This window comes from Fragaria vesca, linkage group LG3 (genome assembly GCF_000184155.1).
Source record: "Fragaria vesca subsp. vesca linkage group LG3, FraVesHawaii_1.0, whole genome shotgun sequence".
Lineage (NCBI taxonomy): Eukaryota > Viridiplantae > Streptophyta > Magnoliopsida > Rosales > Rosaceae > Fragaria > Fragaria vesca.
The window spans coordinates 21585832-21608424 of NC_020493.1; the positions used below are offsets into that span (position 1 = coordinate 21585832).

The following is a 22593-nucleotide window of genomic DNA, read 5'->3' on the forward strand; positions in this document are numbered from 1 at the left end:
AGAAAAACGACAGTTTTGAGTGCCTTAATGATAACCAAATTGGCTGAAATTTTGCAGAGATGATCTATACATTAGTATCTAAATACTAGACGGTGGAGATGTGAAAATTCAATTGAAAAGTGAGTGTAAAATGGAAATCCGCACAGTAAGAATAAATGCGGACGTCCGCAGCTGAGAAGCGATGCGTGTGTGTGTGTATATATATATATATATATTTATGCTTCCACAGCATAAATAACTATCTCACCAAGTTCAGAACTTTCAATTCCACTTTCACATTCAACAGTCACCGTATTATGATTATTCCACAAAACACATTCAACATGTAACAAGAATCCAATGTATACTGAGTAACCAAAATGTACTCACCTCTGTACAAGGAAGATAGTTGAAACGGTACACAAATAAAAACGAGCTCAAGTAGCTCCCTCAACACCTATCAGAAATACACCCTGAATTAGACTCTGCAATTCAAGTTATGTTTGAGGGATAATGAAAAGAAACATAGACATTAGCAAAACTTTGTATCTACTGGATTGGAGAAGATGATGTTGACCAACAGAATAAATGAAATAAATATTTGCAGAGAGGAAGAACATGATGATGATCAACGGTTATTAGTTTTCGGATTTATCAGTTTGACCTCTTCCCGGCCCCGACTCTTATCCCGTGAAAAAGGAAGAAGCAACAGCATGCATGCAAATCCTAATGCTTGTCGATCTTAGAAGAACATGGGATTTGATTAACAAAATTTTGAGAAGAGCTACTAGAATGTGGGATTTGATTAAACGCATTCTAGATCAGGGGATAAGAAACCAACTTGACAGAGACAATAAACCATACAATTGGTGTGCAATAATGTTGAGAGCAGAATAGGATAGAAATTGAGAAACCCAGTTCTCAATCATCTCCAGGTTATGTGGAAAGCTAACAAAGGGATAGAAACTTGGAAGCTAAATCTAATTGAACCCATAAACAAAACTATAGCTTTTGAAGTTTACCAGAGAAAACAGGGGAACTAACAAAGTATAAACTTCATCAAATTAAAGGAAAACAGAGGACTAAGTATTACCGATGAATTTGCAGGGTTTTGCAGAGCAGTCAAGACTGAAGCTTGTGCGAGCCCAAACTAAATTAGGGTTTGGAGTAGTCCAATTTTTTAGGAGGGAACGACGTCGTTACGGTGGCCAAAATTTTGGCCAAAAATTTCATAATCGCGCCAGGTAGGGGTCGAACCTACGACTTTCTGCTTAGGAAACAGACGCTCTATCCACTGAGCTACAGGCGCTTGTTTGCTCATGTATTTGCTCTATAATATATGGCACAATTATTATTGTTGAAAATTTTAAAATATTTACTTGGTCAATTATGTTCTGGGGTATAGTCTGTGACTGTCTGTCTATCTTCAAGCAGAGCCCTTGACGTGTCAAAATGAACCAGATCACATCTTTGGCGCGTATTCCTGAATTTCTGAAGAAAACTGAATGACCCTATGGTTTTGCATCTTTTGGGCTTTTTTTTTTCTGGGCATAGCTTTTGTGCCTTCCCAGGACAAACATGTCCCTCTGCCTCCTACTCCTATGGATGCTCACCATTCCTCTCCAAGCCAACTCTCAACCTAACCCTAGAGGTCTGTATACATATTTATTCAAACCCACATTTTGTTCTTTTTGCTTTTGGGGTATTTTTATTATTGGGTAATCATTGTTTGTGCATTTTCACCCTAAAAATCTGGTAAGGTGATTGTTAAACCTATTTTGTTGATTTCGTCTGTTGGGGTTCCTTGATGGGTTTTTCTTGTTTTGTTTGATGAGAATATTTAGACATGATTGGGGTGTGTTCCAGATTAGGCTTTGGGTTTTTCAATTTCATACCAGCAAGTTTCGTATGACAAACCAAATTTTCAGGTTTTGTCCCAAATTCTAGAAATTGCTTTTCTAAGGGCTAAAGTCCTGTTCTTTTTTCCTTGTTCTATTTCTCATTTTGGCTTTAGCTGTAGTAGAATATATATAATCCTTGCAAATTGAAGAGTTTCAAATGCATATATAATCCTATGGTTTTTTTTTTTTCGTTAAATTGGTAGGGGATAAAATATTCATTTTCCCATTATCTTGGCAAATTGAGCTTACCAAGAGAATAACACACCAACAATTTAGCTCAATGTCATATGAAAAGTTATGTGTTCTCTAATGCATGACCAAAACTGCAGGTTACCTCCTAAACTGTGGCGCCGGGGCCTCATCCAATAATGACGTGATTGTAGGTAACCTGAAGTATGTCACCGATGAAGGTTATATATCAGTTGGAAAAACAAGCAACATCAAGAACAATGACTTGGTTCCCATACTCACTACATTGCGCTATTTTCCAGACAAGTCTGCCCGAAAATATTGCTATGAAATTCCGGTGATCAAAGGGGGAAAGTACCTGGTCAGGACGACTTACTATTATGGTGGTTTTGATGATGGTAAGGAGCCACCGATTTTTGACCAGATTGTGGAGGGGACTAAGTGGAGTGTGGTTAATACAACAGAGGACTATACCAATGGACTTAGCTCGTATTATGAGACAGTGGTGCTGGCAAAAGGGAGGACACTAAGTGTGTGCCTTGCTAGGAACAACATGACCGGGACTGATTCTAGTCCCTTCATCTCAGCTCTTGAGCTGGAGTACTTGGATGACTCAGTGTACAACTCCACCGATTTTAACAAGTATGCACTTAGTACTGTAGCAAGGGGAAACTTTGGAATTACTGATGATGGTGACGTAGTTGGGTACGAACTTTGCTCCTCCTTTATTACTTATTACTCGCTGCATTTACATAATTTCAGTATTATAGTACTTGCTGATATTTTAGAGTACATTTTATACCAGTAGTATCATCTGTATAAATCACAAATGAGGCAGGACTAACCTATAGAATTGAGTTCTTTCTCTATTAGAGAGATGCTCTACAATATGATCCACATGATTTTATTGTTAATTATTATCTTGGTACCAGCTGTTACTTTGATATATGTTTGTTTACCCATTCTTGGTTTTGAGGTCATAGGAATTATATGATCTGGTAATAGATATAGTCTGTGAGGTTCAAACTTCTGTATTCTGTTAATATGAGTGATGGTCTTGGTCTGCACATCCATATTCTCATTATTTGTTTGCAACTCCATGCTAAGGTATAATGGCTTTATAATGGCTTAAGATTTTGGGTGCATTGGTTTTATAACAGAAGTACTACTGCATTTATCACATCTGTTCGTCCATCTCTGTAAGAACTGTGGTGCAATGTCGTCCATAAAAAGTTTCTCTTTTTAGATTTTATACTAGCAAATATTAACCTTAAGGTAAGTGAGACCGTCATTTGAGAGTCATTAATCTTGATGTAAACTTGTAATACTACATCACTTGTATTAGGTGATCCACCTTTGTAAGAAATGTCGTAGCAAAGTTGGCAGCAAAAAGTTTCTCTTTTGTACACTAGTAAAAATGAATCTTGAATTTTTATGCTGGAGATGAAATATTTTTACAGATTAACCAAAAGGAAATATAAGTTTCATCTCTGGATTTGGGCATGTGTTTTGTGCTAAAGCAATGTCATCTAGTGTAGAAAGCCATTAGGAATCAGCTGACAATTATATATCCTGAAGAACTATGATCTGATGGTGAATGTGTAAATTTGAACATAGCTTTCCAGATGACAAATTCAACCGGTTATGGCAACCGTTCAAGGACAACAACCCCGTGTCCACTAACAAGGCCAATGTCACTCCCTCAGATTTTTGGAATGTCCCACCAGCAAAACTATTCGAGACTTCTGTTACAACAAGCCGAGGGAAGGAACTTCAGATCCAGTGGCCATCTGTGTTACTCCCCAGTGCCGCTTACTACATTGCATTGTACTTCCAGGACAACAGGAACCCAAGCCCTTTTAGTTGGAGAGTTTTCAATGTTTCAGTGAATGGCAAGCCCTTCTCTAGCAATGTCAATGTCACCACCAAGGGTTTAACAGTTTATGCAGCAAAGTGGCCTCTGTCTGGAAACACTGAGATTGTCCTGACTCCTGGTGCAGGCATGCCTGTTGGGCCGGTCATCAGTGCTGCTGAGATCATGCAGATTTTTCCTCTTGGATTAGAGACTCTCAACAGAGATGGTACACAGTTTAATCAATCTCATGGTTATTGTTCACCAAAGACATCATCTTCTCTTTCTAGTTTTAAACAAGATTGTAATCTCTTGTTTGATTTTACTCTAGTCACCGCAATGCATGAGGTGAAAAGAAGTTTTGACAACCCACCTCCCGACTGGAGTGGAGATCCTTGTCTGCCTGAAGGCAATGGTTGGACTGGTGTTACATGTTCTCATGACAAATTTGCTCGAGTAATATGTCTGTAAGTTCACAAAGATCTTTTACAGAACTAAATTGTTTTACTGATGTATATATATTTGTATGTCATACTTACAAGATGGGTAGTATTACACTAGAGGATATAATATTGATCTGCAGTCAATTTGTTTGTCCTGTCATTTGAAGGAATTTAACTAATGTCGGGCTATCTGGGTCAATAGCACCAAGCATAGCAAACTTAACTGCCCTACACAATATGTAAGTAATCACGCAAACGTTATCAGCATTGATGGGATTCTCTCATCATTTTAAATGGTGCCTTTGATGGCGTTGTTTCCTTGCAGTTGGCTTGGCAATAACAAACTTGCAGGCGAGATCCCAGAGATGGGCGCATTGAAGGAGTTGGAAACTTTGTATGTTATATATATCGTCCTATCAGTATTCATGTTTTATTACTTCCCCGTACTATCAATCCATGCATATGTCTTCTGCAATGCTTTGATTCTCTTCTGTTATCCTGGTTAAGGCATCTAGAGAACAACCAGCTTGAAGGTAAAATCCCTGAATCATTAGGCCAACTTCCGAAACTACGTGAGATGTGAGTATTTGACAAATGATTATTAGACCAGTCACATGTTTGTTATAATGTTATCTGCTAACCTGCTTTTGGTTTATAGATATCTGCAGAATAACAAACTCAAGGGCGATGTGCCTAATACACTACAAGATAAGAAAATAAAGATTCAGTGAGAAACACGGTCTTAATTTCTAGTTTGCATTTCATTTGTGACTTCGTGGACACACATTAAGGTAACACTTATAAACAACATTGCAGGATGAAATACCAGGAAGAGATCAGATCACAATCTCCAGCTGAGATGTAAATAGGACGCTGTAGTAGATGGAATGGAACTAAATGAGTTGAGGGACAGGAATGGATCCATCGTACCATAGAGTGGAGAGATGGCAGATGGGGATTTATGAGCCCTAGACTAGTTTGTTTTGTGAAGGCTTCGTGTCAATGTATCTCATTTCTCAAACTATCACCTCCCATAGTTTTAAACTCAACAAACTAATCTATAACATCTGGGATATAGACCGCTAACTTGTTATACAGAATCCAAAAAACTACTTATACAGAAACTGATTACTTGATTGCTAATGAGAATGTTATGAAAGGCAAAGCGCAGAGGTTTTCTGATATTGCCTTATTGTTTTGCTTGCACCCTGTGATTAAATGGATTGCATATAGCTCAAGCAAATAACAATGAAAATGAGAGAGTTTGTTCGAACAGATTTTTATCAATAGCAATGTGGTAATACCCGCCTAACTATTGCATTAGGAATGAATGCAGTCCTCCTCTGCTGTAGCATATCGGCATATCCTAACTGAGTAGTCAAAAAATGATATAGCTGTTCCGCCATGGAAAATTATTCTATGTAACTTCAAGCTCAATTATAGTCTGTGTTTGTTTAACAAATGCGTTGTATGCATACAATAATATGTAATAGGTCTAATGTAACCACTATTTATATTTGTTCCGAGCCGATAATATAGATTTTTCAGTCCTTGATAAAGATAAAGATAGTAGAATAATAGCAGAGTCTCGCAGCTAGGCGCGTGCATGCTATCTAGTGCTAACTAACCACACATAACATGCCCTACCCTTACGATATCACAAACAGTATCCAACTACCCAACGCTCAAGTTAGACATCTTAACAGATAATCTCTTTTGCAGATAAATCTCAATTCGCATGGACCTCTGTGCGAATTCCTTTTTAACCCTTAGCCAGATTTTTAACCTCAAGATAGTAGAATAATAGCACAGTCTCGCAGCTAGGCATGTGCATGCTATCTAGTGCTAATTAAACACACATAACATGCCCTACCCTTACGATACCACAAACAGTATCCAACTACCCACGCTAACATGTTTGGCTACTCACAGTTAATTTCTCCCAATATCTGATTTCCTTTAACAAAAATATGGATCTAAGAATGAGTGGAGAACACTACTCACCAATTCACAAACAATACTAGATGAGGAATTAAAACAAAGAACTCAGTAGTCTTTCTTTTGAAATTGCTGAAATCAAATTTGTTATGAGTTATGATTGCGTACTAACTGTATGGCCGCAATTATTCACGCAGAGCATATGCCAGCCTTATACTGATCTGATACACACAAAACTGGCATGATGATATGCATGCCTCAAATTTCTGTGTTCAATATCTATTGCATGCTGGGGTGTATAACAGTATAGGTGTGCATTTGAATAAGAAAAAACATGGCACTGTGATTAACTTGAAGGTGTTCTAGGATATTCTATATCTTTCTAGATATTTTTTATGTGTGCATTGGCCTTATGCCAATAGGATATGTAGTTAGACTAGATTTATGTATTCATATCCTTACCATATTGGTATTGTGTAATTCCCTATATAAAGGGCTCATATCAATGAATAAGATGATGATTCTCTTGCTATCTCTTTCTCTACACTTTATACTTTATCACGTTATCATGCACTTTGTTCTAAACCTAGAGCCAATAGCCCACCATTTGTTTTCCAAACCCTAAAATCGGGCAGCCTTGTTTTTCCCGATTTTCGACCAAAATTCCAACTGCCCTCCGCCGGAATTTTATATCCCCAGAAAGCTCTCTCCGCCCCGGATCCAACACCGCCGGCCTCACCCTGAGAACCTGCCGGAAAGTCTCCGAACCGGCCGCCGGAAGATTCCAAACCGCCGCCGCTACCGACCACCGGTTCACCACCTTCCCTTGCTCCGATCAACCTGAATTTTGGATAGCAGCTTCCCCATCCAGAGATGCTCCTCCTGTCAAATTTTCAGCCACAAATTCGAAGTATAAGTAGGCGAAACATTATTTCTCCTCTCGGCAGCCTCTAGAAAGGTACCAAAAATCCCGGAATTTTATTCGCGGGTCAAGAGTGTGTTTGATCACTCTTGTTTCCTTGTCTGGGTTGTGTATGATCAACCCCGACCTATCACCGGATTGTGTTTGATCAATCCGAGGCCTTTTTCCGAATTGTGTTTGATCAATTCGCGGCTTTTCCGGATTGTGTGTGATCAATCCGAAGGACAAACCATTAAAAGCATTGTTTGTGACCTCTATCGAGTCTCATAACAGCTTGGTTTTGTATGCAAGAGCAATGTAACATTCTGCTCATTTGAGTTTTGACGCACTCGATGCCTAAGGCGAATCTTTGCTTGGTATCTGTGGAACCTTTCATTGCAAAGGATTAAACCACATGTTTTGATCCCCAGGCTAACAAGCCTAGATGCCGAGATTTCATATCTCATGCGCTCAAAGTCTTTGACGCGTCACATCGACAAAAGCCTTCAATGGCAATCTGTGCAAAAAGTAATGACCACAAAGTACTGTGGAATGCACTCATGGAGCGTTTCTTGAAACGTTCATATTACTCTACTTGTTGAGTTATTAGTCAAGTGGATTGATTACCACCTTAATTGACTACATATTGTCGATGATCTTTTGTGGCATCATGATCCATAATCTTTAGCGGATTCAATCATCATCAAGTTCTCTAGGTCCTCTAAGTTGGTTTGGAACTACCAACGAGACTTGATTTTGATCATACAAACTGGAATTGTATATACGCTAATGTAATAAACTTATTTGGGATTATCCCCTAATGTGGAGACAACAATATGGGTCATGGCAATGGCAGAAAACGTCGTGCCGATGTCTAGAAAAGAGGGAGAGGTGTCGCCGGCTCTAATAGCGACACTCCCGGTCTAGACACCATTTTATCAAAACTACTCACGTCAGCTCATGACAATGCAACCGTTGTGGATCTTCGGATCACTGGTTTAAGATTGTCAAGCTCCTTCAAATTGTGAATGCATACAAAAAGGTATAGAAAATCAATATAAGGACAAGAACGTCATCCTCATAATCGCGAATTTCAAAGATTCGGATCCTGCTCTAGCTACCTATGACTTTGATGTCATCGACTAGACATTGATTTTCGTTCCAAGCTATATGTACTAAGGCGTTGTATTGATGCCCTTCGTCTATTTGAGACCTCGATGTACTCACATTAGCAATAACGAATGCCTTGAGAATTTTTTCGAAGTTATGAAACTATTCTCCTCTTATGGTTCGTATTGATTTACAAACAAGATGTACATTTTTACTATCGTCCTTAGAAGCATGACATATTTACAATCTACATGGTTAGATTGTGCTGTTTTGGTCTCTTCCAAGTGAAGATGACGCATGGCCTTGCATCCTTAAGTAGGATCGCTAACGTGTTTCCGGTTAAGTCTTTTACTCTATAACGGATTTTCCATCATCAATTGTTCAACTAGGCTCATCCAAGCTCAGTGTGATGTCTTAGAATTGTCCGAAATTAAGGAGATAGTGGTTTCAAGTGTGCCTCGCACTACCGACCCTCCACGGACATGCCTGGTCATACTGACTTGGAGTTACCGAAAGCTTTTGATTTTGGATCCCCCTACGCTATTAAACCAATTGCCGTGTTACAAAAGACGTTGAAGACTTATCAAAACCGGCAAATTATCATCATGGTCGAATCCTCTAGGTCCTCTGAGTTAGTTTATGTTTATGTTCATGTCAAGAAGCTTTTGCTAACTAGTCATGGAGTTTACGACCTTAGAACGACTGAAAGGACTTGGTTTTGATCATACACACGTCATTTTTGGCTAAGACAAAAGCCTACACGCCACCTGCAAGCTTCATAGCTTAGCACATGCCAATTCTGCGAAAAACAGCAATCTATCCCTTCTGAATAGTCAACTTTGTTTGAGCTTTGTGAACAGCTCCGGATGAACCATACAGTGAGCTTTATATCATTGGAAAGCTCTACGAGTCTAGTTTTCAGAAAATTTCGCGGTTCGTCCATATCTATTTTAATGAAGAAGTTATGGCTGTTTTAGTGCGCAAAGGTCATTCTGCGCGGAAATTTTTATGCACTCTCGGGATTGCAGCTTTTCGTAGCTTTTTTTATCCTTCTAAATGGTTCAAGTGGAACTATTAACTCGCCTATCTACTCCTTCCTGTAGATATGTCTCATCGAGATATGGAGTGCTTCGTAGATAGTTGAACTATCCACAACATTCTAAGGAACCGGCAACTATTTTTGGATTTTGTGCCTTTGTAAATCTTCTGTGACTACAATGATTGAATCATACCGGTCATTCAAGGATGCGGTTTAGCTTAAATCTTGATGCCTCATGACACCATGATCAATGTCACAGATACCCTCTATGCATTGAGAGGCAATCGAACCATATTGAGCTTTAAAGACATTCCTGCTAATAGTTTTCATTTGAAAACACATTGTGAGAATGAACAAGAATTCTTTTGTGTATACCTTCTCATGAATGCGGACTGAAGCGCATCTTGGAGAAATTCATGAGTCAATCTAGTGGATTGTATGTCACTACGATTCGAATATCGAATCCCATGTTGTCGCCAAACATGATATTTGGGACACCGACTCATATAGGCTTTGATTTGACCAAATCGGTCATCCTGGAAGAGACATAATGGTCCAAATTTTTGAGAAATTCTCATGGATATCCATTCTTCCGCTCAAAACGAAGACATTCGGGATCTAGCATCACCATGAAGCATGGTGGTGACCCAGGGGACATTGACGTCACCCGAACACGGCTCCAACTTCCCGGAGGCCGTCCGGTCAATTCCTCAAGCAATTGAGGTACACCGGTCTTCCCTCGATGTCGCATTGGCCCCTTGCAATGCTCATTACTCGTTTTGAAAGCCTATTCTTTAGCTAAATTAGGAGTGAGACCCTCCTACGCTAAATAACACAAAAGTGAACATTCTATTCTTACATAAATTATGTAGATAGATACAACCAACTTGCGGACACCTTTTATGTTTTATGGTGTTGGTTGAAGTGTTAGCACACTGGTCACTTGTTACACTATTATCTACTGCTTATGCTGCTTATACTTCTACGGGCTCACTACCTATTTTTTAAAGAAGTTTATCAGGATGTAAGTTGAAGTGTCCTGTACCACATGTTCACATGCAATACGGTCTCACCGAGGCTACGACTAATCAACTTTAGCTTGTCGCTCGAACATTATTGATGCGCACCAATCTTTCTATTGCGTCTTGGGGCTATGCAATATTTGCATGCAGCTTTACTATTCATCTACGACCCACCATCATTAAATATTGTTGTACTACAGCTCGTGACTGTGTACCAGGATTGACACGAAATTATAATCCTTGAGCTCGACAGGATTGAAACGGATTTCCAATCCTTGAGCTTAGCTAGATATTTATTCTAGGTGCCAAATCGCACTGCCACTGCGCACAATGATGGGTCATTTGAGATGAATAAGTATTTAGGTTGGATGTGAACCTCCACCTATAATCCGCATATGTAGAAATCTTGTCAGGCGATCTCTTTCACCGCTATATTGCGGATTGTCACTTTGATGAGACAATATTCCCGCCGTTAGGGGGAGATAAGAACACAAATGTTCAAGTGGAACGACGTGAATTGTCGTGGTTTGTCCCCACTAAGTCTCATCTTGATCCCAAATGCTTAAAGTGTTAAAGTGACGAGATCACATGCTGCAAATATGTCTGCAAGGATTGATGTCCCATCAAGAGAACATGGCATGACCAAAATGTGTTGGTCTTGACGCCATCACCATGGATGGTGATATAGTGACACCATATAATGGCAAAATTGGTGTCACAAAGCCGTGTGGCTCCCCAAAAGAAGGGATGCCCTTAGGTTCGATATTTTCTCGCACTAGGAAGAAAGCGAGCTTGACACAACCTGATCTATTGATCAATGATACTCAAATCCGTCTCATGAAGTCTGAATTGTGATTATCGTTGGGGGACGCCTCAATGTCAAATCCAATCCATATAGAGATCTCTACAAGTATTACACTAGTGTACATGAGGACATGGGATAATGAGTCTACTATCGAACCACCCTTTGTTGATGGATATCAACTTAGTTGATTGGCCTAATGGAAAGATGCGATCCAGCATTAACAAAGAGATAGGTCCTTGGGCAGGTGATGCCGACACCGCAAGCTAAACCCTATCAACTATACATTTGTTAGATAGCGTAGTGAGAACAAGAGTTTAGACTCACTTTATGGCGCAAGGTCTCTCCCTAACACGCACTGAGATCGACTACGATGAGATATGCTCTCGTAATGGATGTCATTGAACTCCACTACTTTGTCAGTTTAGTAGTTTCCGAATAACTGAACATGCAGCCTATGAATGTGGTCATAATAACATCTCTATGGGATCAGAGATATACATGAAGCTCTTAAACGGACTTCATTCATCCGAATCAAATGGCTCCAAACTACAGGAGCATGCGTTTGCTAAATGTATTGAAATGCACATGGACTCTACTTGATTTGGAAGAGATATGGTGAATTATGCCTTTGCGTGTTCATTCCGGATTTACATGGACTCTTGATGGATCAAGAGATGCCAATATGTATCAACATCCGAAGAAAAAGATCTTGGGAAGACACGGTCTCGATAAGACACTCGATGACTGTATTGATGATGATTTTTCATCAATCGGCTTAGGCGCTCTAACGAAAGTGAGGCCTATATATACTCCCATGATTAGTCAAAGTCTTTACTCTAAAGAGAGATCCGTTGTTTTGTCTAAAGCATGATGACAAATATGTGTTAAGAGATGGAGTTCCCATCTAAGTACAATTAGACGCATCAATGTACTCAACACAATATGAAAGACTTGACATCTCATTTGCTATGAAAAGTTGTAAAGCTAAGTATAGCTATGCGCCCACGCAACGCCAATGTAATGGCAGTAACTCTTTTTTCAATACTTAATAGTATGAAATGTTAAGGCTAATTCTATCCATACATAAGAAAGACACATCAAAAGCGAAATCAAAATCTGCCAAGTTTTGTAGGTCAACTTCACGGGACCTACAAGAAATCTCACTCACTGGAAAATGGTGAAATTGGTATCATTGGAAAGGTCTATGTGTCTACTTTCCAGGGAAATCAACCATTTGATCATACCTATCATATTGAGTGAGTTATGGCTGTTTTCGTAAAGTAGGACGAATCTGTCTGAGAATCTGATTTTGGAAAAACAGTCAACTTCGACGGGACTTTGTGAATAGCTCCTGATGAACCAGAACGTGTGTAATATACGGTTGGAAAGCTCTATGAGTCTAGTTTCCAAAAACGTTACGGTTCGTTCATATGTATTTCCTAGAGGAAGTTACGGTTGTTCTAGTAACTGAAAGTCATGCCACGCGGAAATCTAATTTCCTGCACGAACTTATATTTTGAGTTCACAAGCAGCCTTCTCCTCAAGATCTAAGTGTAAAAGATCATTTGAGGACAATATGGCATGATTTAGTTAATCATTGCCCAATGCCACATTTGAAGACATGTTAAAAAGCATTGACATGCTAAGTTGTTGAAATTTCCGTGATTAGTAAGAATCAAGAAGAGCCCTATGATTGATGTAAAAATCAGGGGGAGGTGCAAACTTCAGGGGGAGTCTAGCACATACATACATGTCACTATCAAATGTGAAGGGTGCGTTGTACTCTTTTTCTCCTACGATCAAGGTTCAATTTTTCTCCCACAGGGTTTTTATGACTTGACGAGGTTTTTGACGAGGCAACAGATCAGCACCATTGCATATCAGCGTGCGGCACAAGGGGGAGTGTTCTAGGATATTCTGTATCTTTCTAGACATTCTTTATGTGTGCATTGGCCTTATGCCAATAGGATATGTAGTTAGACTAGATATATGTATTCATATCCTTACCATATTGGTATTGTGTAATTCCCTATATGAAGGGCTCATATCAATGAATAAGATGATGATTCTCTTACTATCTCTTTCTCTACACTTTATACTTCATCAGAAGACGTACATTCAACTAATGTAGTATTGTTGTCCAAATACGCATATAAGACTTGAGAATTTGGGGTTCAAATTTATCTTTTTAACCAATGGCCGGATTCAATAAGCAATAAGCTCAATAGAAAGTTTCTTATACTATGTGTACATTTAAGTCAGTTGTATTATACATATGTGTACTGTGAATTGTGATAAAGCATAACCAAAAAGGAATGGAAAGTCCTATAAGATCTGGTTAAAAACAAACAGCCGAGACAAAGTTAAACAATACAAATATTTCATAATTAAAAAGGAATATGGTCCCACAATCATGTATGACATGCGTATCTCTAAATTTCTCCATTTCCATTAGCTTTCGTTATGAAACATAACTTGAGCGTCGGATTAAGCGCGCCATTTTTATTGAATATTGAATTTAACTAGTAATAGTACAACTCATGTAATTAATTCATTACATGAGTTGTACTATTACTGGTTAAATTCAATAAGATCAAAATTAAACAGCAATGCAAAAATTAACCGCTGGCCGAGTTAGATTGACAAAGAAAAAAAAGAGATTAGGTTATTTTGTTAAACTCACAAAAATACATAAATATCCCACGATTCATCAAGCCACAAAAAAACATAAACATGAGTCGAACTCGTAACCTCTCGTGATTCATCGAGCCTTAAAATCAGATTAGTCCGTGTTTGGTCGGCTGTGGGGCGAGCTTTGGAGTTCTACGTTCAAACCAAGCTACACGCTTCCACTTTCACAAAACAAACCACACCAGCCACACCACGTCTCTACTCTTACCATTACCGCGCGCTCACCTCCACCCCCAAAACTCTCATATAAAAATCCCGCCTTTCATCTCTCTCTCTCTCAGAGTGACTCACCTAAATTGATTCTCTCTCTCATTCTTGGAATGTGGGCTACCAACCCTAGCCTCTTCTTCCCCTCCAAACCCTTCTCCCTCCGCTGCCGCGCCGCTGCCGGCGACCCTCCTCGGACCGCCGCATTCCCTCGCCTGATCCAGTTCCCCTTCGCCGCCTCCGACGTCGCCTCCGTCAGCGGCCGAATCGGCTTCGACACCGAACTCGACGGCGGCGCGGCGAGACCTCGCGGCGGAAGCTCCGGCGGTGGTACTAAGGTGACGGCGAAGGAGCCCAAGTGGTCGCGGGATAGAGAGAGTTACTTGGTGGACGATGGAGACGCGCTGCCTCTCCCCATGACTTATCCAGATACGGCTCCGGTGACGCCGGAGGTCGTTGACCAGAGGCTCCGGTGCGACCCTGTAGTTGAGGTTAGAATTGTGAATTTAACTTCATTTGATTAGGGGATGAAGTTGTGAAATTGGATGTGGATTATAATTTGATTGAGAAATTTGGGTGCTTTGTAGGATTGCAAGATAGTAGTGTATGAATGGACAGGAAAGTGCAGGAGTTGCCAAGGCTCAGGATATGCTAGTTATTATAACAAAAGAGGGAAGCAAAATGTATGCAAATGCATACCTTGCCAAGGAATCGGTAAGATGCTTGTTGATTTTCTGAGCTTGTATATGTGCTTTTTAAGTTCATGGATGAAATTAAGTATGTGTTTTTAACTAAATTACTTGTTGAAGTATCATGCTTGTTCGGTTATTCACTTGTACTTTATGACTGTAATGTGGCATTTGTCTGGTTTTGGTTCATTACATGTGTGTGTTCGAGTGTGTGTTCTTACATGGAGGTTAAGTAAATACTCTTCGCTCTTACTGGAGGAATTATGATTACATTAGTACTCAGTTGAAGGCTTATAAATTCTGTTCAATAGGTGTGATCAAGTTTAGATAATAATAGTGGTGAAGAAATACCCGTCTGCTTGTGAGTTAGATATACTTGAGTAGTTTACATATTTTAGTTACATAAGCTTCTCTTTTTACTTGGTAGTAGTAAACTTATATATCCAACTGGTAATCTTGACAGCCTAACTCAACTTTTTGGCCTTAGAATATAGCCGTATCCAAGTCCTTGGTTCAAATCCTCTAATGCACACAAGCCAAGTAAACGAAGTCCTGAGATTTTTTATTGGGGTATCTGCTCTCATTGGTTTCCCAGCATCTAGGAAATCTAATGTGGTACATTTTGCATTTGGTTTTTCAGAATTCTTAGTGCAAGGATTATGGAGAGATTTTAGCGTAGTCTGCGGCTAAGTTGGACAGTAATTCATTATTGGATACTATTTAGCATTTTCTTACTTCATTATTGAATATTCATATTAATCCTAAGTACATTGGACCTGCTGAATACTGCGGACAATACATGCTTGGGGTGTCAATTCATGTATTGTTGACTTTAAATGATGCCCTCCTTTTTATTTAAACTCGATGCTTTTCAATAAAAATGTTCTCTTTTCTGAATATCATGTAATGGGACTTTTAGATACAATTACATTAAACCTCTTGAAGTTTCTTATAGTTGCATCGGGACTTAGTTATCATGATTCTTGTTTTGAATTGACTATGCAGTTTTAATAGGTATTTTAATAAATCATATGGCTGTATCTCACTCAATATGAATTTAGTCATTCATATTTTATCTTATGGGTGAGATGCAAGTTTCCAAGCTGTCCTCAACTTAGGTACCTAGGTTCTGGTTATAAAGTTACCATATTGGAAAATGACTGTCTTTATAAGATGTTTAGAATTGAATGAACTCACATCAGCATTTCTCTTTGGATTGGAAAACCCACATAAGCATGCAATGGATCCTGAGGGAAAAGTGTTGCTAAATTTATGCCATCCGCAATTTCATATATGATTACGGGTCGAACCAAAACAAAATACTTTTTCCTGGTGGGTGTGATCCATTGGACATAAATCAAATTTTTCCGCTTTTTTGGTTCCTTAGAATTTATTCCTGGTATCAAGATGCCATTGTGTCGGAATATCTTATCCATCTCTCCGGGAAAATGGATATCTCCATAAAAGATTTTAAGTTCTATTCCTTTTTTTTTTTTTCTTTTCGGACCAAGCCACCCTACATTGGATCTCTTTTGGTCCATTATCAAATTAATAGCAAGCTTTGCCTTCACTCAAGCACCTCCTAGGTCCACCAATTTGGTTTTCTTTCAGACTTTAACTGTTGGTGTAATGCTAAACTTAGGACCACACAAGCATTCTTTCTTTTTGGGTAAGAATGCATCCACCTTCTTTGTTTCTTGCATATCATTAATTGATGGCATATCTCATGCCTTAAGTTTGCCACTTCTTAGTTCATCAGTTTGTGGTTTGATGGTAAAGCCAGGACCACGGATAATGTATAGCAAGCAGTTCAGGAGTCTCCTTTATATGTACACTTGGAGGGATATATGGGAATATTTGATGGTATGGAGGTTCATGAATCATGACCCTCCTTTATCACACGGAGAGATAGATGCGAATATCTGATGATGTGGAGGTTCTGTTGCAAAAACTATACTGGTTCCTTTAGTTTACTTTTGTCGTTAGAATTGGTACGTCTTGCAAGTTGTTTGCTTTTTCTTTTACCTGCTGTATTTAATATAGACACGAATGTTTCTAAACCCCATTTTTCTGTTGATGTATATCCCTAGAGTTCTCACAAAAGATGTTCATGATGGCAGGATATGTACAAAAGATAACAACTCGAACCAACATTGATGTTATGGAGGATTTGGATAACGGAAAACCACCATGAGCTGAACAAAAGTATAATTTTTGCAATTTTTCGAATATCGGGAGTATTTACACTTACTTTGATGAGTTCCGGTTCTCCTGCTTTGAAGTAAGAAAGAGATTTATCATTGTCTATTATTTTACTAGGTTGGGGAGCTGTGGAGTAGATATAGGATGAGGCTTCTGACTTGTAAAATAAGTTGACAGTGTTGTACTATTGGCTTTTTTGGGGGGATATTAGTGTCAGGAATGAGTTGATTGGTTGTAATTCGATTTAATGCCATAACATTTTGTATCTAATTACAAAGAATCTTCAATAAAATATCAACTTCTCACAAGGAAAGTTTCGTGGTCTGGAAAGGAGAATTGTAGTCGCCTTAGTTTTTGCAAAGAATATGTTCTTTTCTTATCTATTCTTTGCTTTTTTTCACTTCCACTTTGGAATATTTTGTTCTTGAGGTTGCTACCGGTTTGGAATCTTTACCTTTTACCTCTCCTTTACGGCATACACATCATATAAAGGCTGCACGGGAACACCCAATTTCCACCATCTCATACTGAAGGCTTTTGGAGAGTTCCATCAAATATTTGATTCAGATATGTCGAACATGAGCTTCCTTGATTTCCAGTACAACCTATCAAAACGGAAGTTTCTGCGCACACCAACTCGATTGTTTTCCTCCCGGGACAGACAAAACTCTGGCTTAACACCTGGTTTCGAGCCAAATCTCAACGAGATGAAGCGAGTCTTTGAGAAGTTTGACACCAACAAGGATGGGAAGATATCTCAGCAGGACTACAGGGCCATATTGAGAGCACTTGGAAAGGGAAGCATGGTTGGAGAAGTGCCAAAGATTTTCAAGCTTGTTGATTTGGACGGGGATGGGTTTATTAACTTCAAGGAGTTCATGGAAGTGCACAAGAAGTCAGGTGGGGTGAAAACAATAGACATCCAGAATGCTTTCCAAACATTTGACCTGAATGGGGATGGAAAAATAAGTGCAGAAGAAGTTATGGAAGTGTTGAAGAGGCTGGGAGAGAGGTGCAGCCTCGAAGAATGCCAGCGAATGGTAAGAGCGGTAGACACCGATGGGGATGGTATGGTCGACTTAGACGAGTTCATGACCATGATGACTCGATCCATGAGACGAGTTTAGAAATGTCCGATGTGTGTCTGCAGTAGTGTTTATGCTCCTGTATGTATAGCAGTCTGCTGTATAATGTGCTATCTGTAGCTAATGCTGATGACATAATACGGCCTGATGGCCTTTATCTTTGTTTGTTTGAAATAATGCTTCTAATCTCCTTTTTATGCACCATTTTGCTCCCATTCTGGCATTTCTGACTTTGCGCTTGCTTTTGTATTTTAACTATCTTTCAAATGATTTGGAGTAACAGCTCTCCTTGGCTTACCAGACATGGCTGAAATGTCATTTGAATGCAATTGTATTTTATGGCACAGTTAAGAGTAAAAGGTCAGCTACTGCAATGGTTCAAAACCACATTAGGTGGTAAGCAGAATGTCATATAAGCTGAACGACCCTTGATTCCAGCTTTCTCAACATGCCAGATAAACTAACAATATGTCATTCCCAAAAGAAGAAAGGGCAGAAAAATTACAAAAAAAAAGAAAAGAAAAAGATAGAAGAAGAAGAAGAAACAAAGTTCAACGACACAATCTCACTTTTAATTTATTTTCAAGCTACCATCCTCATGTCCTAATGATACATAAAAGATTATATCGACTGAAGCTATGGGTCAATCGAAAGAGCGATCAGAGAGCACAAGGGGGAAATAGCAAACGAATCAGCTTGGGAACAAACAGGGCTGATTAGTTGGCTATTATTTACGTTGTGTTTTTGCTGTTAGCTCTCCAGGGATTACTGACTGATTGACTCATCTGGCAAACAAACATGAAGAGGCAACAATAAAACATTTCACCATGAAGATTGAAGAGGCATGCTTCACTAAGAAGTGAACACTCCTCCAGAGCACAAACCAACCACTAGTCACGACATGTCATTAGAAACTAGCACAAAAAATCCATGCTCTCACATGGCTATTGGCTAGTGTGGTGAGGAACTAAAGCCACAACCAACTCTACAGGTGTACTGATAGATTTTAGGACTACAAAAGGAAGCTATGGTCACAAAGAAATGTTCCCGTCACAAATTGTCATGCACAAGAGCCGGCAGACACTGTTAATCATGCGGATGACTGTTGACTTGCTGCCCAGTGACCACTCATAGAGCAAAGGCCTCAACCGACAAATGCACTTAACCAACAAATTAGACCAATATCCCACACCTCAGCAAATATGGTAATGAGATTCAAGAACAGAGTGGCATAGAACACAAACAGAAGCCGAGTTGCAGAGAAAACCCAATACAGTATAACATTAGGTTCATATGATGATTGAGCAGATTAACAAAATAAATGCTATCCCAAAATAGTACCAAAAAATTGGGTAGATTAACACATGATGTTTCTATAAGTACCCTTCGAACTTTAAGACACCATTAACCAAAGATGTTATAATTGCATCATAAGACAAATCCGTAAGCTGAAAAAGGATGTGATAAAATGATTTGGCATTTTGACAAATAATAGATCCAATGTCAAAACAAGCTGACATTACATATATAGCTCAATTATATATGCCAAAACAAGAAATGGAAAGTTTATCTCCTACCAACTAGGAACAACAATGCTCATCTATCTTCAGAGTATCCCATATATTGCTCGGCATTGTTCATACTTTTTACACACCACTCTGCAACTGGGACAAGAACCTCTTTAGACAAGTCTTCAAGTGACATTTGACTCACCAATAATCCCCACAAGAGCATTTGCCATCCTTGAAATGATGAAAACGTTTATTGTCCCTAACAATTAATTCCCTTCCAACAATCTTTGACATGATCTTAATGGCATTGTGACAGTCACCACAAACACGAAGGTTTTTTATGATCCTAAGTGGTGTCCTTGCTGGTGTACTAATCAGACCATATGCGATGGCCAAACGCTCACTGTGATAGAGCAAGGCTTGCTCCTTTGCCTCCTGGTCAATGTCATGAAGAACATATCTTGTGTCTGGTACATAACCTCCTCCTCTCATCGAATTGAGAGCCTTTAACTTTTCGTCATCCTTGTATAATGTGGGGTTTTTGAACTCAGTGATTCTGTTTTTACCGTCAAGCATGCTAATAGCAGTACGCTTTTTTGGTGGTGGAGTTGGGATCTTATCAGTAATAGCCTTTGACGGATCAAGAGCTACCATTAACTCCTCAGCATGATCTTCAAGATCAATATCTCCATGGATCCGAGCATAATTCCACAATGCCTCCCAAACTTCCACAGTAGGTTCAAATGGGAGTTTCTCAATATAATCAACTGCTTCATGTAGATGACCACATTTTCCAAGCACATCTACAATCCCCAAATAGTGCTCCTTCTCTGGATCAAAGCCGTACTCTTCTTTCATCGAATAAAAATGTATAAATGCTTCTTCCACAGCATCTGCACTAGCACAAGCCGAAAAAACTGCAAGAAAAGTGTCAGAATTGGGCTTCAACCCTTGCTCCCTCATCAGCTCAAACATCTGCAACCCATCATCTCCTAATCCATTCTCCGCATACCAGTTGATCATCAAATGCCAAGAATCAATATTCTTCTCCACCAGGTGATCAAACACTCTCCGCGCATCAGTCATGCTCCCACACTTCCCATACATCTCAATTACTTCATGGCTCAAGTCCCGACTACTCCTAGATGTAGACTGCAAAAAGAAGTCATGAACCTTCTTCGCATTCTCAAAAGACTTCGAATCCCCACACAGCTTAAACAGATAACGAAAGCAATCAGCATCAGCCTTAACCCCGTCTTCACCCATCAACTTCAGAGCATCTTTAACCTTCCCCTCTTCACACAACCGCCTCAAATCATCCACTGAAGGCGGCACAACCACAGCTGCTTCATTCTCCGCCCGAACCTTATTGTTGTTGTTCCACTGGTTAGGGCTCTGAGCCTGAGGAGTCCACTGATTAGAGTTTCCAGATTGGGGGTACCCCCGATTCTGATTCTGATTGTTCCACTGATTTGGGTTTCTGGGCTGCTGAAAATTGGGGCTTGGAGGGTTCACCTGATTAGGGTTTCCATATTGGGGGTACCCTCGATTCTGATTTTCATTCCAATGATTTGGGCTTCTGGGTGGTTGCTGAAAATTGGGGTTTGGAGAGTTCACCGGGTTAGGGTTTTGGCTCCATTGATTAGGGTTCCCACGCGGTGGATAGCCCTGATTCTGATTCGGAAATGGATTAGGGTTTTGCTGTTGAGGATAGCCCTGACTCTGAGCCTGAGGATTCCACTGATTCTGACCCTGATAATTGCTATAACCAGGTCTCTGGGTCTGTGGATTAGGGTTTCCGTAGCCCTGGCTCCACTGATTAGGGTTGAAATTACTAGGATCGGAGGGTGGGTTTTGCTGTGGAGGAGCTCCTGGGTAGTAATTTGGGGCGGCGGAGGTGCTCAGGGTTTTGGAAATGGTTAGGGTTTGGAGGGCGGTGGTGCAGTGAAATGAGTGAGAAGGGTGGAGAGGGCGTACCTTGTTGAAGATGGAGGAGATTAGTGCTGGGCTTCGAGCGCGTCGAGTCGCCATTAGAGAGGCCATTTCTGAAAGGGAGAGAGATAAAAGCTAAAACCCTGAGAAGTGAAAGCGAGCTCCTTTTGTAGTCTTGTAAACCCTGATTCGACCCGGTTTGGGTGGGGCGGGCCAAAAACTCGGATCAAGTAGTTTCTCAATTGGTTATTTCTCGGGGTCGTGTCGTGTCAGGTTCGTGTCAGGTCAAGGAATTTCACGTGTCACAAGATACAAACTCAAACCCAACCTATTTAATAATCGTGTCAAAAATCTAAATTCAAACTCAACCTGTTTTTTAAACGGGCAACATGTTTCTTAAACCCAACATGTTTCTCAAATAGTTTCTCAATTGGTTGCTTCTTGGCTATCAATGGGTCGTGTCGTGTCGGGTCAAAGAATTTCACGTGTCACAAGATACAAACTCAAACCCAATCCATTTAATAATTGTGTCAAAAATCTAAACCCAAACCCAACTTGTTTCTTACCCGTTTTCAACCCGTTTAACCCATTTAATAAATAGTAAATGACATCCAATTACCCCAAACAGTTGCAAAAAACAGAAAACCTACATTTCAAAATATAGTAAATTACTATAAAGTTACTGATCAAATTTCAGTTTACAAATACATCCTTTACACAATATCTTACACATTTAAGGACAAAATTTAACAAATTAGGACAAATTGATGTCCACATGCCATCTGTCACTACACATTTTACGAAACTACCCTTAATCACATATTATATTGCTGCTACTGTCAACTAGGATGCCTGTCGCTGCTACTGCCTACTGGATGCCAACTTTGAAATCTGCTACTACCTAATAATAGGACGCTGGTATTGCTGCTACTAGATTCGAAATCTACACTTCCAATAGATCTAAACAGTAGCAGCGAATTAACCCTCCCAACAAATCTTGCAGTAGCAGCAAATTCCCTCCAACATATCTAAACAGTAGCATCAAATTTACTTTACCCACAGATCTCGCAGTAGCAGCAAATTTACTACCTAATAAT

The 22593-nt window shown here is 39.6% G+C and overlaps 4 protein-coding genes and 1 non-coding gene across 5 annotated transcripts in view; 2 read left to right on the top strand and 3 right to left on the bottom strand.

The window, feature by feature from the left end:
* LOC101296552 (TP53RK-binding protein-like) overlaps window positions 1–1195 on the bottom strand; it is a 4612-nt gene extending 3417 nt beyond the window's left edge. The window contains exons 1-2 of the mRNA XM_004294764.1: window positions 1073–1195; window positions 370–436 (exon numbers count right to left, since the gene is read on the bottom strand). The gene's annotated coding sequence lies outside the window, so the exon portion shown is untranslated. The remainder of the gene's footprint in view (window positions 1–369; window positions 437–1072) is intronic.
* A 20-nt stretch (window positions 1196–1215) lies between these two features.
* On the bottom strand, window positions 1216–1288 carry TRNAR-CCU. Its single transcript has one exon. It is a non-coding gene; the product is annotated as a tRNA-Arg (tRNA).
* A 269-nt stretch (window positions 1289–1557) lies between these two features.
* Window positions 1558–5095, top strand: LOC101297629 (putative leucine-rich repeat receptor-like serine/threonine-protein kinase At2g14440-like). The gene is made up of 8 exons (XM_004296023.1): window positions 1558–1630; window positions 2210–2774; window positions 3687–4150; window positions 4253–4388; window positions 4532–4603; window positions 4690–4758; window positions 4872–4943; window positions 5023–5095. The coding sequence occupies exons 1-8, from the start codon at window positions 1558–1560 to the stop codon at window positions 5093–5095; spliced, it is 1524 nt and encodes a 507-aa protein (XP_004296071.1).
* Window positions 5096–14181: 9086 nt separating this feature from the next.
* Window positions 14182–18253, top strand: LOC101296846. The gene is made up of 4 exons (XM_004294765.1): window positions 14182–14568; window positions 14665–14791; window positions 16887–16955; window positions 17527–18253. Exons 1-4 carry the CDS (start codon window positions 14191–14193, stop codon window positions 18093–18095), a joined length of 1143 nt encoding a protein of 380 aa, XP_004294813.1. The 5' UTR covers window positions 14182–14190; the 3' UTR covers window positions 18096–18253.
* A 1245-nt stretch (window positions 18254–19498) lies between these two features.
* On the bottom strand, window positions 19499–21607 carry LOC101297126 (pentatricopeptide repeat-containing protein At2g15690-like). The gene has a single exon (XM_004294766.1). It carries the CDS (start codon window positions 21605–21607, stop codon window positions 19763–19765), a length of 1845 nt encoding a protein of 614 aa, XP_004294814.1. The 3' UTR covers window positions 19499–19762.
* Between the last annotated feature and the right edge of the window lie 986 nt (window positions 21608–22593).